Consider the following 18194-nt stretch of genomic DNA (forward strand, 5'->3'; position numbering starts at 1 on the left):
CAATAGCTTCGGGGCTCTGACATGACGTTTATGGACCCACTCATTTTGTGAGGGAGGGAGGTGTTTCCAGGCAACTAGGTACTGAGTTGCTCCATGATATCTCCTAGAGTCAAGGACTTCCTTTATTTCGAAGTGTTGTTCACCCTCCACCATGATTGGAGGTGGTGGGGGGGGGATTTTTGGCCGTAGAGGTGACTGATGCTCTCTTTTCAGCAAGCTGCAATGAAAAATTGGGTGTATTTGCCTGAGATTTTTGGGTAATTCTAATTCTACTGTTACTGGATTTATGATTCTTTTAATTGGAAAAGGTCCTATATATTTTGGTCCAAGTTTTTTACAGGGCTGTAGGGACTTTAGGTATTTTGTAGATAAGTACACCATTTCTCCTATAATGAATGGTGTAGGCTCAACCCTTTTTTTATCGGCTTGTGTTTTATATGCCTGCCTAGCTTCATCTAGTGCTTTTCTGACTATTGGCCAGGTGTTTTGTAATTTCTCCATCCATTCTTTCAGCGAGGGGATCGTTGGTTCGTTTGGGGTTAATTCTGGCATGGGGTTGAAACTTTGACCGGTGGCTATTTGAAAAGGAGTGTAACCTGTGCTGGAGTGGACTGCATTATTGTAGGCAACTTCTGCAAAAGGGAGTAAGTCCGCCCACTCGGTCTGCTGGAAACTAAGAAAACATCTTAAATATTGCTTAAGTACGGAGTTCATTTTTTCAGCCCCCCCATTTCCTTGAGGGTGGTGGCTAGATGTCAGTCCCTGAGTGGTTCCTAAGAGGGATAAAAATTCCTTCCAAAATGCAGACGTAAATTGCACCCCCCTGTCAGAGATGATGCGTTGGGGTGCCCCATGCAATCTGTAAATGTGTTGGATGAAAAGTTTTGCTAAGGCTTTTGCAGTGGGAATCTTTTGGCAAGGGATAAAGTGCACCTGTTTGGAAAACAAGTCCGTGACCGTCCAGACCACAGTATTCCCATTGCTTTCTGGCAATTCCACTATAAAATCCATGGCTATTTCTCTCCAGGGGGCTGAGGGACTTGCCACTGTTTGCAATAGTCCTGGCACTTTCCCTTGCAAACTCTTTGCCGTGGCACATTTTGGACAACTGGCTATATAACTTTCAATGTCCTTTTTCATGGATGGCCACCAAAATTGCCGTTTAATTAAATGTAAAGTTTTTACAAATCCAAAATGCCCTGCTGATTTTGTGTCATGGCAAAGGTGCATGAAAGTTACTCTTTGAGTTGTTGGTATATATAACTTTTCCCCTACCCAAGGCAACCCGTCTCTCATTGTGCACACATTTTTTTTTTCTGGAACCAATCATCTGTTTCCAAACTTTTTCTGAATTCAATCCCAGTTTGGCTGTCCAGTTGTGGTTTTATTTTGGCTTGGGGTCTTGTGGTTACTGGTGCTGCCAGTTGTGACTCTGCCATTATTGGTCTAGAGTCTGTGGTTCATGCGCTGTTATATTGGGGCATGCGAGATAGAGCATCTGCCAGGAAGTTCTTTCTTCCTGGTAAATGTTTGAGCTTAAATTGGAATTGGTGAAAATGCTGGGACCAGCGGGCTTGTTTGGGATTGAGTTTCCTGGAAGTTTTCAGGGCTTCTAAATTTTTGTGATCAGTCCACACCTGGAAGGGGATTTTGTTGCCTTCCAGGAACTGCCCAACGTATCCCATAAGCCTCCTCCCATACGGGCCAGCGCTGTTCTGTTTCCGTGAGTTTCTTGGATGTATATGCACAGGGTTGCAATACTGCATCATCATTTTCTTGTAATAGCACAGCCCCCACTGCCACATCACTTGCATCTGCCTGTATTACGAAGGGCTTGTCCATGTCTGGGTGCCTTAGTATTGGTTCGGCAGAAAAAAGTCTCTTTAGTCTCTCAAACGCTGCTTGGCACTCCATTGTCCATGTTAGTGGCTGGCTAGGTTTTACTGAGGATGTTCCCTTCGTTTTTAGTAAGTTAGTGAGGGGCAAGGCTATCTGGGCAAATGAGGGGATGAATTGGCGGTAAAAGTTTGCAAAGCCCAGGAAACTTTGTAGTTGCTTTCTTGTGCGGGGTGGTGCCCAATCTAATACTGCTTTGACCTTCTCTGGGTCCATTTCAATGCCCTGTGGGGATATGCGATAGCCTAGGTAGTCTATCCTTTCCTGGTGGAATTCGCATTTTGAGAGTTTGGCATATAGGTGAGCGGCTCGCAGCTTCTTTAAAACCGCTCTGACAAGTTTGACGTGTTCTTCTTTTGTTTCAGTAAAGATAAGAATGTCGTCCAAGTAAACAAGGACCCCCTTAAACAGGTGCTCCCTTAGAACGTCATTGATTAATTGCATAAAGACTGCAGGGCCCCCTTGTAATCCAAATGGCAAGACTTTGAATTGATAGCACCCCATGGGGCAGTTAAATGCAGTCTTCCATTCGTCCCCTTCCTTGATTCTCACTCGATAGTAAGCTTCCCTTAAGTCTAGTTTAGAAAAAATTTTCCCTTTCGATAGGTGTGACAGCATGTCTTTCATGAGGGGCAGCGGGTATAGGTTGCTTTCACTGATTGTATTCAGGGCCCTATAATCCACGCATAAACGTAAAGAGCCATCCTTCTTCTCTCTAAAAAGGACCGGGGCAGCCACTTTAGGCTTGGCTGGCTCAATGAAACCTCTCTCCAGGTTTTTTTTAATAAATCTTTCCATTTCCTCCTTCTCCTTTGTGGCTCATGGAGTATAATCTGGGCTTCGGGAGTTTTGCCCCAGGCTTGAATTCAATGGTACAGTCTGTGGGTCGGTGGGGGGGAAGCTCATTCGCCCTCTCCTCACTGAAGACTTCAGCAAGGTCCCTATATTCCTCTGGTATTTCTGTTAATCTTTTTTCCTCTCCTATGGATGCTTTTTCTATTCTTGATTCTGGTAGCCTCCCTTGGGGTTTTAAGTCCATAGGGTCCCCCTTCGGGAATTTGATTTCTGTCGTCCTCCAATTTACCCAGGGGTTCCATTTTTTCAACCATTCCATCCCTAGAATCATTGGGCATTCCATACCTGGGGTCACCACAAACGTTAAGTCCTCTTCATGGTTGCCCAGGGAGAGATGTATTGGCAAAGTGGCTAGGGTAGCTGGCACCCCCCCTGCTATGGATCCATCTAGCTGGCCAAATGAGATTGGTTGTTCCAGTCTCCTGGATGGGATGCCCAGATTCCCCACTAGTGTTGGGCTAATGAGGCAGCGGGTACAGCCAGAGTCTATTAAGGCTTTCACCTTCACAGCTTCGGGCATGGGGGGGATTAATATAGTCACTGTTTTGAAGATGGGTGTGATGCATCCACTTACCAGGGGTTCGCCCTCCGAGCTGTCATCTGAGGCATCCACCGGCCCTGTGGTGTAGGCTGGAGTCCTTTCCCCTTGGTGAGCAGAGGTGGGGGTTTCTGCAATTTCCATCATTCTCATGGCCGTTTCTTTTGGCTTAGCTGAATACTTTCCGGGTTTGTTGATTGGGGATCTGTCTGGGTTGTGCTGGGGGGCCTTTGAGCGGCATTCTACAGCTCGATGCCCTTCTCTTCCGCACTTGAAACATCCCATTTGCTTCTTGGCTGTATCCGATGATTTCACCGGTTGGTGTGTCAGCTCAGGCGGGGGGCGGCTCCATTGTTTTCCTCGGCGGTGCCTCTTCAATATGTCGATCTCTGCTTCCTCTGCCAAGACGTACCATTCCTCAAGTCGATGTGGGTCCCCTCGGGGCAGGCAAGCATCATATAGATCATAGTTTAGTCCGTCTTTGAAATGGCCAAGGAGGATGTCTTCTGGCCAATTCAGTTTGCTGGCAATGGCCCGGAATTCTTGTGTATACTCAGCCACTGGGCGTTTGCCCTGCCTCATCGTTGTTATTCTTTCACGGGCTTTGCGATCAGCCAGGGGGTCTTCAAATCGTCTTCTCAAAGAGGACATGAAACGTTGAAGTTACTGAGTTCTGGGGCATTGGAGTCATGCAAGTTCACTACCCAATCCGCAGCTGGTCCATCCAGGGCAGATTGCCGACTCGGATGGGCTTTGTCGCTGGGAATATCCTGCCCCCATTCCTCCATGTAGTAGAGGACTTGGTGTTAGGAAAAACCCCAAGCGTGTTGTTGGCTCCCCTTTGAATTTCACTTCCAACGGTGGACGTCTTGGAATGGATCGGTGCCTCTGTTGTGGGTGGTAGTGCCTTCCGTCCAGATTGCCATCTGTGGTCCGGTAGGGGTTGGGAGCTCCTGGATCAGTAGATGTCCCTGGGGTTGCAGGTTCCATGTCCCCCTCGGTGTCTCTCCCTTTGCGGCTCCAGGAACTGGGGCGGCCGTAGGGTTCAGTATTCTCCTCTCCTAGGGAGCTGAGAGTTCTCTTCATCAGGTCAATAGCTTTCTCTAGGATCCAGTCTGAGTACGGTGCCCAGCTTCCTCCCTCTTCACTTGCGTGCAGGGATTTCTCCATCTCCTGCTTCCATTCTGGTTGCTTGGTCCCCCGTCTCAGGGTCACCTTTCTTGATTCCTTTCCCCACTCACTTTTCTTTCCAACGCCCATCGACCAGCGAGGCTTGTGGTCCTGTGTCTCCACCACTTCTTCTCTGAGGAATCTGGCCTCTCGGATCCCAACATCTGGCAAGGTTCCAACTGGGTCAGCGGCTCTCTTTCCAGGGAGTTTTCCCCTCTCTTGCTCCATTGTCTGACATGGTAAATTTTTGCAAAATCCCCCGGCAAGGGTCTTCCTTCCAGGTGGATTAATTTTGCAAGTCCTGTCTAATGTAAGGACCCACCCCACTTTGCATCTTAAGAAGACAGAACTCTTGGAATAATTCTTCCAACAGGAATCCTTTATTAAGGGAAAATGGTTGCAGGCATGCTAGACAGGACTTGGGGTTCAAGCTCTTCCATTCAAGGTTTTAAGGGGTTCCCCAGTAGTCCCACCCAATCAACCCCCCTTCCAGTGATAGTTTCAAGTATCACAATTCCACCCCCTTTCTTCTTTCTTCCGTCTGAATGGAGACTTCAGGTAACTACATGAAAGGCAAGTATCCTGCTTTGTTATGATAAGGTTCTCTAGTGCTAACGCTTTGATGTTACAATAAACACACATTCAGCATTCAGCTCTTTGAAGTGTACTGAAGGAAGTGAGGGCCATAAAGCCCCTTTGTTCTCCGCCTTCTCTCCCTCTTATGGCAGAATCCAAAGAAGGCAGAATTGGGAGTTTCTATATTTGATAATTAAAGATGAAATATGATTGGATTCTGACACCATCACTGAACAAGATATATAAGTTGAAATGGCAAGATTAGTCCAAGAAATATCTGAAGACAGATTTTTTAAAGGTTTTATGGACTGATGAGATGGGAGTGACTCTTGATGGACCAGATGGGCCAGCCCATGGCTGGAACAGTAACGGGCACAGAGCTCCACTTTGACTCAGACGCCAGCAAGGTGGAGGTGGGGTACTGGTATGGGCTGGTACTAACAAAGATGAGCTAGTTGGACCTTTTTGGGTTGCAACCTGAAGCATATGGTCTTGAGAGACAGGCTCCAAATGAAGCTCAAACCTATATCCTCAAACTCATAAGCCATAAAATTAGCTATCTGTAGTAGCAGGAAGTCAAGTCATAAAACAGCTGTCTGAATTCTAAACACATCTCTGGTTATAGCTTGATCATGGTAACCAACAGAACAGCAACATATCTAGTTTTAGTTTTTAATTTATATAGAATTCCTACAATGAACTTCTCTTACAGAACTGTGAGTGGAAGCTTGTTTGTTGTTGTTGTTAGTTGCGAAGTCATGTCCGACCCATCGCGACCCCATGGACAATGTTCCTCCAGATCTTCCTGTCCTCTACCATTTTCTGGAGTACATTTAAGCTCACGCCTACTGCTTCAGTGACTCCATCCAGCCACCTCATTCTCTGTCATCCCCTTCTTCTATTGCCCTCAATCTTTCCCAGCATCAGGCTCTTCTCCAGTGAGTCCTTCCTTCTCATTAGGTTATGTGCCTTATATAAATGGTTGTGAAATATTAGTGTCTGATTATGTCTGGTATGTTACTTTCAAGTTGGTCTCTCTTGAATTCAAGTAACTGTGGTTTAACTTTGGGTTAACCCAGCAAGTAAATATCATTAGCGATAATATTTAGCAATATTGATTCCAATAATAATAGTAATAATAATAATAATAATAGACAGTAAGTGCCACCTATGCAAAGAAGCTGAAGAAACAGTGGACCACCTGGTAAGCTGTTGCAAGAAGATTGCACAGACTGACTACAAGCAGCGGCATGACAAAGTAGCAACAATGGTGCATTGGAAGATCTGCAAAAAATATCATTTGCCTGTAAGCAAAAACTGGTGGGATCATAAATAGAGAAAGTCATAGAAAATGATAAAATTAAACTGCTCTGGGACTTCAGAATTCAAACAGACAAGCACCTGCAACATAACACCCCAGACTTAACAATTGTCGATAAGAAAGACAAAAAAGTCTGGATAGTGGATGTGGCAGAGCCTGGAGATAGCAGAATAGAAGAGAAAGAACTGGAGAAGATAACAAAATACAAAGACCTACAAATAGAAATAAAAAGACTGTGGCAAAAGCAAGCAAGGGTAGTACCAATAGTAATAGGCTCCTTGGGTGCAATCCCAAAACAACTGGAGCACCACTTGAACACCATTGGCATTGACAAATTTGCTATTAGTCAATTGCAAAAGGCAGCCTTACTAGGAACTGCTTCCATCTTGCAACAATATCTGTAATACCATCAAACATTCACATCTGCCTATCCCAAATCCTGGGTAAGGACTCGATAGGTAGACAAAATGCCAAATCCAGTCTGAACATCTGGCCAACTGTGCGATGATCAATAATAATAATAATAATAATAATAATAATAATAATAATAATAATAATAATAATAATGTTTCTTCCTTGTCAGGAACAGTGCAGTTCTGGAAGCAGATATGGGATAACCCAAAGAAATACAACAAGGATGCGGCTTGGTTAAAAGAGGTGGATGCAAATAAAACAGAAGTTGAAATGAAACAACTAGTAATAACAACAAAAATGGTAGAAAAAAGAGCAAGGAGGATCAAAAATTGGTCAGCACCAGGTGAAGATGAACTGCATGGGTTTTGATTGAAACATCTAACTGTTATACACCCACTCATTGCCAAGCAGTTCAACAATATACTACAAGGAGGAGAAACTGAAAAGTGGCTAACAACTGGGAAAACCTACCTAATAATGAAAAATCCAGCAAAAGGGGCAACACCAGACAACTACAGGCCAATTACCTGCTTACCAACAACTTTCAAATTACTAACTGGTGTGGTAGCTGATGCAGTACAACAGCATCTAGTTGAAAACAATCTCTTTCCACCTGAGCAAAAAGGAAACCGCCCCAATAGCAGAGGAACAAAAGATCAACTCCTAATAGACAAAATGATCTTGGAAAACTGCAAGAAAACGAATGTGGCATGGATTGACTACAGAAAGGCATTTGACTCTCTGCCACACGACTGGATAATCAAGTGCCTAGAAATAACAGAAGTCAGTAGAAACATCAGAAAATTTGTGCAAAGATCGATGGCACAATGGAAGACACAGTTGCAGATCAATGGTGAGAGACTGGGAGAGGTTAATATCAAGAGAGGAATATTTCAAGGAGATTCATTGTCACAATTACTATTTGTTATTGCACTGTTTCCTCTGTCAACAATACTGAATAACTCAGGACATGGCTATCAAACATCAAAAACATCTACCAGACTATCCCATCTCCTTTACGTGGATGATCTGAAGCTGTATGGAAAAACATCATCTGCAATAGAATCGCTGCTCAACACTGTCCGTATATATAGCCAAAATATTGTTATGGAGTTTGGATTGGATAAATGTGCCACACTTACTATTAAACAAGAAAAAGTAGTGAAAACTGAAGGAATCAAGATGCCCCACGAAAATAACATTAAGAGTCTGGATGAGGAAGAGTACTACAAATACTTGGGTATCCTTCAAGCTGACAACATCAAGCACACTGAAGTCAAGAAAAAGATTAGAGGTGAATACATTAAGAGAGTGAAGAAGATCTTAAAGTCCAAACTCAATGGAGGAAATACCAAAAGGCAATCAACACCCTGGGCAATTCCAGTCATTAGGTACACAGCTGAATAGTGGACGGACTCAGCAGAACTAAAAGCAATGGAATTAGGAAGACCAGAAAAATAAATTGACAATGAATCACGCCCTCATCCACCAGTGACATTGACAGACTTTATCTACCAAGGCAGATAGGTGGCGTGGAAGCTACAAGTACATCAGATGGTTGAAGAAAGAAAAAATGGCTTTGGAAGAAATATCTGAAGAACAATGATGAAGCTGCACTGAAATTAGTACACAGGAAGCTTATGACTTACTGCAGAGACCAAACTGGCCAACAAGAAAGACCCAATGAAGACAGATAGAGCATGGAAGACAAAGCACTACATTGGCCAATACGGTTAAAAAAAAAATAGCTGGGAACAGCAGATAATAACAAGACCTGGCAATGGCTAAAAGCAGGAAAATTGAAGAAAGAGACCGAGGGATAATTCTGGCTGCACAAGACCAAGCCTTAAGGACAAATGCATATAAACCAAAAATGAGAAGACAGCAACAGCAGTAAGTGCCGCCTATGCAAAGAAGTGAGAAAACAGTGGACCAACTGGTAACTGTTGCAAGAAAGATTGCCAACAGACTGACAGACTGACGACCAAGCAGCGGCATGACAAAGTTAGCAACAATGGTGCATTGGAAGATCTGCAAAAAAATATCATTTGCCTGTAAGCAAAAACTGTGGGATCATTAAATACGACGAGTCATAGGAAAATGATTTAAAATTAAACTCTCTGGACTTCAGAATTCAAAACAGACAAGCACCGCAACAAACAACCCAGACTAAAATTGTCGATAAGAAGACAAAAAAGTCTGGATAGTGGACGTGGCAGTGCCTGGAGACATCAGAAAGGACGAGAAAGAAACTAAAGAAGATACAAAATACCATCAAAACATCCACAATGCCTATCCCAGGTCCAGGGGTAATAATAATAATAATAATAATAATAATAATAATAATAATAATAATAATAATAATAAAGTTGGAAGGGACCTTGGAGGTCATCAAGTCCAACCCCCTGCTCAGGCAGGTAACCCTATACCATTTCGGACAAATGGTTGTCCAGTGTCTTCTTAAAAACTTCCAATGTTGGAGCATTCACCGCTTCTGGAGTTCTAACATCTCATTTGCCTTGGTACCAAATTTTCAATTCTGTACAATTGGTTATGTAAAAAATACTTTGCCATGTGACTTTGAACACAGTGCTGAAAATGCAAGAGGAAGGGAAGTTTCTTTGCAAGTCAGAAACTGGGCCAGCACATATTTTTTAAAAGTTAATGCAATAACAAAGCCAAAAGAATTTGCCCTTTTGATGAACAGAGGCCTCACATTGCTTATTGAAATAGAAAAATATGAGACGGAATGTGATAATCTGAGATTGTTAATGAAAACCTTATTGTAGGGGATTGTGTTAGTTTTGAAAACACTGGACTTACTTTTGCAAACTAATCCTATAGAAAGACAAGTCAAGAAATAGCCAGAGATTAGCAAGGTTTAAAGGAGTTTTTAGGAAATCCATTGTAAAGTGAAAGAGCAACACAAGGAAAGTATTATTATTAAAGTAGAAATTTGTCAATGGACCTAACTTCTGACTTAAAAATTTGGAATATAATTAATTTTTTTCCCCAGGATTAAGCAAATTTAGTGTTAGAAATAATCAAGGGACAATTTTTATTTCCTAGCTACTATCAATTTTAATTGACCCAATTGATATGCATATTAATTTAATAAATAAATGTTTCTTTCAAAGTATAATAGATAAAAAAATAGATATAATCATGACTTTGATTATAATCATGACTATATGTGCATATGCCCAAAATTCATGTCAATCCCTTAAAACTAAATTTATATTGCATTTTAAAGCTTAACGTCACTTAGTATGTTAATCATCACGTGATCTACATTTATTTTTGTACACTGTCAGGGGTCCCCAACCTCCGGGGCGTGGCCCACTACAGGGCCGTGGTCTATTTGGAACTGGCCGCGCAAGAGGCAGGCCAGTGCGCACAGGCATGCACGTGCAGCTCAACTTACAGTTGAGCTGTATGTGCATGCACATGTGCCCCAGCCCACCACTTGTGAGTTGAGCTGCACACAAACATGCGTACCAGCCCGCCGCTTGTGTCGCCTGGTTCTCCTCTCCCCCACCAGCCAGGCCACCAAGACACATGTGGGGACCGCTGCACTAAGGTACTAACTAAATCAGGGGTGTCAAACTGCCGGCCCACGGGCTGGATGCATCATGCTAAAACCACACCCACCCTATTGCTGGCAATGGAAAAAAAGTCGCAATATGTTACAATACGTCATGTGACGTTGCAAGTTTGACACCCCTGAACAATGAACAATTGTTCGTCAGAATAGCAGTCCTAATTTTATTTCTCAAAAATAGTCCAATATTTAATGCAGTGATTTAAAATTAAAAAGAATGATTGGTGAAAATGTAATTTAAGAAACAAGGTTTATGTTTTGAGGCTCTAAGAAAGTCAAATGGTCTTCAGGAATATTTTGAAATGGACTCTACGGGACAGAAAGAGAAAAATCCAGATTAAGTAGTGATTTTGCCATGTAACTATGATGTGGTAGATTGAATATACATATATAAAATCAGATCTTATTCATTTCAACTCTTGATGGACTTGGAATAAGAATGGTAAATTATTTAGATGCATAAAAACAATTACGGCAACAATAAATGGAAGCAAGATGGGAAATGTCCTAGTTCTTAGCTAAAACCTCAAGACTGGCTAGAGCAATGTTTTTCAACCTTCCTAATGCCGCGACCCTTTAATACAGTTCCTCATGTTGTGGTGACCCCCAACCCCCCATCCAGCTGGCCGGGGGTTATCAAAAACTTGACCAAAAGAAAAAAGAACAAATGGGAAAGTATAGGTAGTCCTTGACTTACAACAATTCGCTTAGTGACTGTTTGAAGTTACAACAGCATTGAAAAGCGAATTATGATCATTTTCCACACTTATGATTGTTGCAGCATCCCCAGGGTCATGTGATTTACATTCGGATGCTTGACAACTGATTCATACTTATGACATTCAGTGTCCCAGGGTCACATGATCAATGGCCAGGGGGCGTGGCCAGCTGATCACTTAGGTTGCAGAGTGCCTATGGGGGTGAATCTGTGGGCCTCTGGGATAGGACTGGGGTGGGTGCCTGCCTTCCTTCCCTCCCTTCTCTCCCCTTGTCCCTTCCTTCCTTTTCTTCCTTTCCTTCACCTCCTCCTTAGTCTCTTTCTCCTTCTCTCCCTCTCCCATTGTCCCTTCCTTCCTTTCCTTCCTTTCCTTCACCTCCATCTCTTCCTTCTTCCCTCCCTTTCCCATTGTCCCTTCCTTCTTTCCTTCCTTTCCTTCACCTCCTTAGTCTCTTCATCCTTCCCTCCCTCTCCCATTGTCCCTTCCTTCCTTCCTTCCCTTTGTCCCTTCCTTCCTTCCCTCCCTCCCGTCCATTGTTCCTTCCTTCCTTCCCTCTCTCATTGTCCCTTACTTCCCTCTTCGTCCCTTCCTTCCTCTCTCCCTCCGTGCCCAGGAAGGGACGAGGGGGACAGGCTGCCAGCGTGGCTGATGGCTTTGCTGCCGGTGGCCATGGCGACATGCCAAACCTGCCTGTGCACGGGCAGAGGAGAGCTCCGTCCAGCTCACTTGCTCAGCTTCGCCAGGCTACAGCTGATTCGTGCTTCTGCTAAATTAGCAAGCGGCATATTTTCCAGCAAAGCTCGAGCAAGTTTGCTAGGCAGGAGCGCAGGAGAGCTGCTACAGCTGATCTGCTTCTGGGCTGCTCAGCGGAAGTGCAGATCAGCTGTAGAGGCTCGCCCTGATCCTGGACAAGAGGGAAGGAAGGAAGGAAGGTTTGTGGGGAATTTCTCATCACCAAAGGTGATCCTTTGAGCCCATGAGCTTTCTCGCCCCCTTTGCTTCTCGCCCCCTGCTTTCATGAGGATTGTGGCGCCCTTGGGAAGCCGATTGTGCTTTGAAGCTTAGGAGAGGAGGAGGAGTCCCTTCCTCCTTCCCTCCCTCTCTCCTGTCAAGCCCTGGCAGGCTCGACATGAACGGGCGGAGGAGTCAAGGACGGGCGGGGTGGCAAAGGAGACCGGCGGCCATCACCAGACCTCCCGGCTGACAAGCGCAAGTTCGGGGGTCGCCAGCTGACAAGCACAGGAGTTGGGTGCTGCGGCGGCCTCCCCTTTGCTGACCTGCGTGCACGAGAAGAAGTTAATCCGGTTGCTACACAATGAGTCCCTGGGGAGGGCGGGGCCTTGCTCTGCGCCTGCACTCTTCATGCGCCCCTGTAGGGCACATTTGGTAGAGTTCGTGCAGACTGCCGCCAAGCAGCATATTTTCCACAAACAAGTGAGGTGGAGCGGGGGGGAGGGAGAGAAGGCGGTTGACAAGCCCTGCCTAAGACCATCAGAAATATGTGTTTTCTGATGGTCTTAGGCGACCCCTGTGAAAGGCTCGTGCAACTCCAAAAGGGTTGCGACCCACAGGTTGAGAACCGCTGGGCTTGAGAATCCTGGTCTTTTTGCAATTTAGAAAGCTAAAAAATATATCCAGGAAGAAAGCAATAGCAAATCACTTCTGTAGCTTGCCAAGAGAACTGTACCGATATACCCACACAAATCACCAGGAATCAAACTTTACTCAAAGGTGACTTGACTTTTTTCTTTTTAACTAATTCAGAAATAAACCCTAGGCTATCTAAAACTTGAAATTTTATTAGAGCAACACTTTTTTACTGTATCTACGATGAAGCTTTAGAAGTTGGAAATCCCTGAAAAAATGTCTTACCATAAAAAGCCCTATTAAGCTGTCAGCGGCTGTTTTATTTAGAGAGAAATTATAATTTGGCATCGTCATGGCACAATTATGTAGATTTTATATCTTATGTTAAGTATCCTGTTATTTCGAGAGAGGGAGGGAAGACAGGAGATGACATGATATTGGAATATGGCAAGCTTAGTAAGTTGTTGGCTAGTTAACTGGGCAGCTAGTTGACTAGAATACAATGAATACTGATAACTGCGTTCAAAAATGATTTTAATAACCAAAACAACTATTAAAGTTAATTGAAATATTTATAATACTATTCAGTAATTCCACAGTAGTTCCAATATACAATCAAAAAGAAGCAAAAAACACAACACTTAATTTGAAAAAAAAAAACTATTGCACTGACAATTTAAAATAATTTCAGTTTTTTAAATTCCACACTACCAATATTTTATAAACATTTACAACACATCAGTAAACACCAAATTCTATCTGCAGTGCAGCATAAAGGGGATAAAGGGAATCTCCAGCCACCAAAACTGTTCAATCCCCATGTATGGCACCCATGAGTTCTAGAGACAGTTATTTCCATTATTCCTACAAAAAGTAGTATGTAGTCCTTGTTTAGTAATGATTAGTAGTTCTCTCGTTGTACGCCTTTCGATTGTGACCAGTTGCATCAAAGCTATCTTGTGCCACTCTGTTCCAGGGCTGCAGCATTGTCTCTGGCAAGGGGCCTTCCCTCTTAATGACCAGTCAAATAGTCTTGTGTGGAATCAGAAGCAAAGGAATCAGCATCTTCATTGTCAGAATCATCACTACTCTCATCAGCAGTTGGCTCCCCTGTCAATGCTATTCGAGCATAGTCATCCGTGTCTATGGATTTACAAAAATGGATGGCATACTTTAGTTTCTCTTCTAGAACCTGTTTGCAAGAATACCTAGGAAGCTTCAGCAGAAAAAAGCATGTGTAGGACTCAGGAAGAAAATGGTCTGGAGGATTGTATTTATCCAGAACCTGTGAGGGGGAAACAAAAATAACAATTTCATTGAATACCATTTCCATAGCACAAAATTCAAGGTGGTCACCTATCCATGCTTACAGAAAAATAAAAGGCTTATCTCTAGCTAAGAGGGTCAGAGTCCTGCTCTGAAGAAAGGGCCACACAAGGTAATTGTCACCTGCTTTTGCTTTCTTCTGAGTCAAATAACAACAAATTTTGAAGCTATATCTCATGTTTGCTCTACGTAATAGTAACTTAATGGCAGAAACATTGTGCAAAAACATTGTTTCACTGTACCAGCAGCCATGCAAGTTTTAGTTAAATATTTTGCACATTTTGGGCTGGTGCCTGTGACTACCAATTACATATGAGCCCTTTTGGACTGGGTTGTTATGGTTAGTGCTTTGTGCTACTGGAATGCCATCAATGTGTTTTACTGTAAAACCTCAATTTTACACATGTATTTGGAGAAATAATGTCAAAGCCAAACATCCATTAAATTCAAATTTGCATAATTGAAATAACTAACATAATTTGCAGCAATTTATGCCATTTACCTAATTACACCAATGACATAAATGGTATCAATTATATTAATTACTTCAATTGTCAGGAATTCTTTAAAAAAAGGAACTTACGTTGCTTGGAGGTGAAACCTAAACTAAAATTTTGTTTGTTGCATTTGAAGATTGCTGAATGGGTGTCTGTAAAATTAAAGTTTCACTGTCTTTCCACAGAATATTTTAGAAAACTTTCTTGTTGAAGAATATTAAATCTTTTCTTACCTATACCACCTCACAATTTGTTATAGGCTTAAGCCATGAACATTTAAATATACCATCATGAAGGGTTTTGTTTTAATCTCCTGAAAATAAACAACTGTTTCTCATTTAAGTACATCACTATTCAGCAGAATAATTATAGGATCAAGAAAAATGTTACTTTCCATCAATGACAAATAAATATACACTGCATTACTTTCAGAACCATTTTGTTTGTATCCAAAATACAACACAGGAAAAATCATGACTAGAAAAAATTGAGAACTGGAAATATCCGAAGAAACACCTAACAAGAACAAGTATTTAGCTGTAAGCTTCACATTTTCAATACTCCATCCATAAATAAACATTTCCCACATTGCATGAGATAAAGGGACTTTGCTGTCGTGAAGCTCCTGAAGTCTCACCTGGATGACAAAGTCCCTGCCTCTGAAATCTGCAATTGTTCTTGGAAGTCTCGTCCTGCCCCAAACAAAGCGCAAAAACAGAGACCGTTCTGTGTTGGAGAAGGATTCCATTACCTCCCAAAACCACTGTATGAGAGAGGCGCTGGGTTCAATCCCTTTGTATGTAGCCACAGATTTCAAAAGATGGAGAGGAATATCTGGACTCCCACACACCTGAAAGGAAAAAAACCAGAAACTGCTTTAGTTTAGCTTTTATTCTCATGAGAGCTTGAAATATAGTTCTTCATAAGAATGTATTTTAAAAATTCTACTATTAGAAATTTCTGAATTCTCAGGTGCCCTTTGATGTATGATGTTCTTTGCATTATTAAACCAGGGGTACTAATGTCCTTTTGCTTTGTTCCATCGTATGAGTGTGAATTCTCTCTCAATATCTATAAAAATTCAGATCCAGAAAACAGAAAAATCAGTTATAACTTAGTTACCAAAACCCAAAATAATTCTGCACAAGAAAACAGCAGGAGAAAAGGCAACTAAGAGACAGAAAAGAGAATGTGCATCCACACAACACAGACAATGAAATAACTACTGTGTTTCCTCGAAAATAAAACCTAGCCATAAAATAAGACCTAGCTTATTTTGGGGGGTTCGGGCTAATATAAGTCCTACCCCAAAAAGTAAGCCCTTATTTAACCCCCTCACTCCATCCCACCATAGTTTTTTGGGCAGGCCAGATCGCGTGCCTCCCCCGCCTTACCTGCTGCCAGTGCCACTGCTACAAGTTCAATTTTGCGGCTCGGCTAAAGTGTTCAGCTGCAGCGGGCTGCAGTTCCCATCAGCTTCAGGAAGCCTGGGCGATGGAAACTTTAGGCCAGGCTCCTTGCAGCTGAAGCAATCCGGCTCGCCCAAGGTCAGTTTGGCCATCGCGGGAGGCATGGCCCGTCCCTGTCCTCCAGCTCCACTGTGCATGCAGGACGAGCCTCCTGTGACAGCCAACCTGACCCTGGGCAAGCCAGATTGCTCACAGAAAGAGGCTGTGCATTGCAGGAGGATGACTGCAAAGGGTGCGCACGGATTCCTGCAGCTCCTGGGGGCTCCAAGCACTGCTTTTCAAGCCACTCGGTTTCCCACCCCAGCCCCACCAGGCTGATCTGATGGGTGGGAGTGCCTTCCGTCTTCTCTGCCACTGCAATGGCAGCTGATGATCCCCTCCTGAGACGCAGCATGGCAATTGGACTGCGACCAAAAAAGGTCAATTAATTTCAATTTCTCACAAAAAAAATCTCGCGAAGTTGGAATTGATTGACCTTTTTTCCCCCCACAAACTTTTGCTTCCCTGCATGCAGAGATGGCGGATCGTGAAGGAGAAACGTCACGGGGTTGAAAGTCAGGTAAGGAAAGAAATGCAATTCCTGGGGGAAGTGAGGGCATCTGGGCGGTAATGTGGCAAGCTCTCCAGCTCCATGGGGAAGGGGCAGCCAGCATGGGTGCTGACAGCAGGATGCCTGCCTGCTTCACCAACCTCCCTCCCCAAGCTTCCAGTGTTCCACCTGCCACTTTGGTCGGCATGACCGCCCCCACCTTCACACCCTCCCCGCCGCCGCCCAGCATGGCCGCCCCGGGGCTGGGCTGGCATGGGAAGAGCACGTGCCCTGCCCATTCACCCTGGTACCGTACCTGGTCCACCACCATGCTCTCGCCGCCATGTTGCTTCTCCATCCCATGCACAGGCCCTGCCCCACCCCATCTGCTCGTGGCCTACTGGTACCGGCAAAAAATAAGCCCGCCCTGAAAGTAAATCCTAGTGCTTACTTCAGAGCCCAAAAGATAGTAATACCGGGTCTTATTTTCAGGGAAACACGGTATGGATTGGCACCCTGGTATTTACATGGGAGAAGAATCAAAGGAAATATGAAGAGGGAAAGGAAATAACTGTCATTACTGAGAATTCTGGAAACTTTGGAAGACGTAAACTTCCAGGTTACAGAAGACTGGCTGGCCTAAAAATATTTGAATTCTTCTCAACTCTTAAATGTTTAATTTTCACTTTAAGACCCAGTAAGTGGGAAACGTTTATTGCTGTTATTTCTATCAATTTCTTAATTTCCTCTGCCCATAAATGCTTTGTTATCAAATAAAAAAAGCTATCTTTATGTTTCACACAGGTGCTGTAGAAGAGGAACCTGGATCTAGAGATTCTAGGACAACTAAAAGAGAGGTGGCCTGATTTCAGGATTGCAAAATATGTTTTGTTCTGCTTGAGTTTAAGATCTATCAAGTAAAGAACTAAAATAAAATTTCCTGAGCTCCAGTGCTTAGACTGAATATAATTTAATCTTCCTTTATGAAAGATCCACCAGGACTTTTTAAACAATTTAATCAGAATAATTTAAGATGGGGAATAAGTCATTGTTGCTCTTACTAATAGGAAAAATATCAGAAATGCACATCTATCTTCCATCAACATCTGGACAGAAAAAAAGAGAATTATTCATTATCACTGTAGTGATAATTTTTCACACATCTTCCTATTATATAAAAGTAGTTGGTTGTGGTTTCACATACAAGTCCAAACTGTAAATTTAGATTTCCAGCATTTTTAAAGCACAAAATAGCTGTCTTATTTCCTTACCATTGTTCTGTTATGTAACTCACCCAATCCTAACCTTTAAGAAATAATGAGGCATAGCCTACTGTCATGCTTCTATTTTAAATAGTTATAAATGTTTGAAGTACAAATATGTGTTCTGATTTTTATTAAGTTGGCCAACAATAACTTTATATACACACCATAGTTTCCAATTCATATCCTGTGAATAGTGAAAGAAGAGGAACAGGGACAACCCGGGCCATCCCTTCTCGAACAGCAGCCACTTGTTCATCAAATTCATGTAATCTGCCAAAAAATCGCCCCACCATATATTTGTTAGTAAGAGAAATATAATTGCTTCATAATCATATGGGAAGACATGAAAAGATATCTGCATATCTTCCATAATTTGCTTAGAAAGCCTGGAGAAATTCTTTGTAACAAATAGGTGATTGAACATAAGATCA

The 18194-nt window shown here is 42.9% G+C and overlaps 1 protein-coding gene across 5 annotated transcripts in view; it reads right to left on the minus strand.

Moving 5' to 3' along the window:
* Positions 1-13194: 13194 nt before the first annotated feature.
* Positions 13195-18194, minus strand: part of HERC2 (HECT and RLD domain containing E3 ubiquitin protein ligase 2) — a 181044-nt gene continuing 176044 nt past the window's right edge. For 3 of the 5 annotated variants that reach the window (XM_039319651.1, XM_039319649.1, XM_039319652.1), the window contains exons 91-93: positions 17928-18033; positions 15138-15350; positions 13690-13962 (exon numbers count right to left, since the gene is read on the minus strand). In XM_039319651.1, coding sequence (XP_039175585.1) covers positions 13690-13962; positions 15138-15350; positions 17928-18033 — 592 coding nt within the window. Of the gene's footprint in view, positions 13963-15137; positions 15351-17927; positions 18034-18194 lie in introns of all 5 variants that reach the window. The other 2 variants (XM_039319654.1, XM_039319653.1) reach the window with 1 other exon arrangement.

The sequence above is a fragment of the Crotalus tigris genome, unplaced genomic scaffold (genome assembly GCF_016545835.1).
Source record: "Crotalus tigris isolate CLP2741 ecotype Arizona unplaced genomic scaffold, ASM1654583v1 scf7180000023606.2106662, whole genome shotgun sequence".
Lineage (NCBI taxonomy): Eukaryota > Metazoa > Chordata > Lepidosauria > Squamata > Viperidae > Crotalus > Crotalus tigris.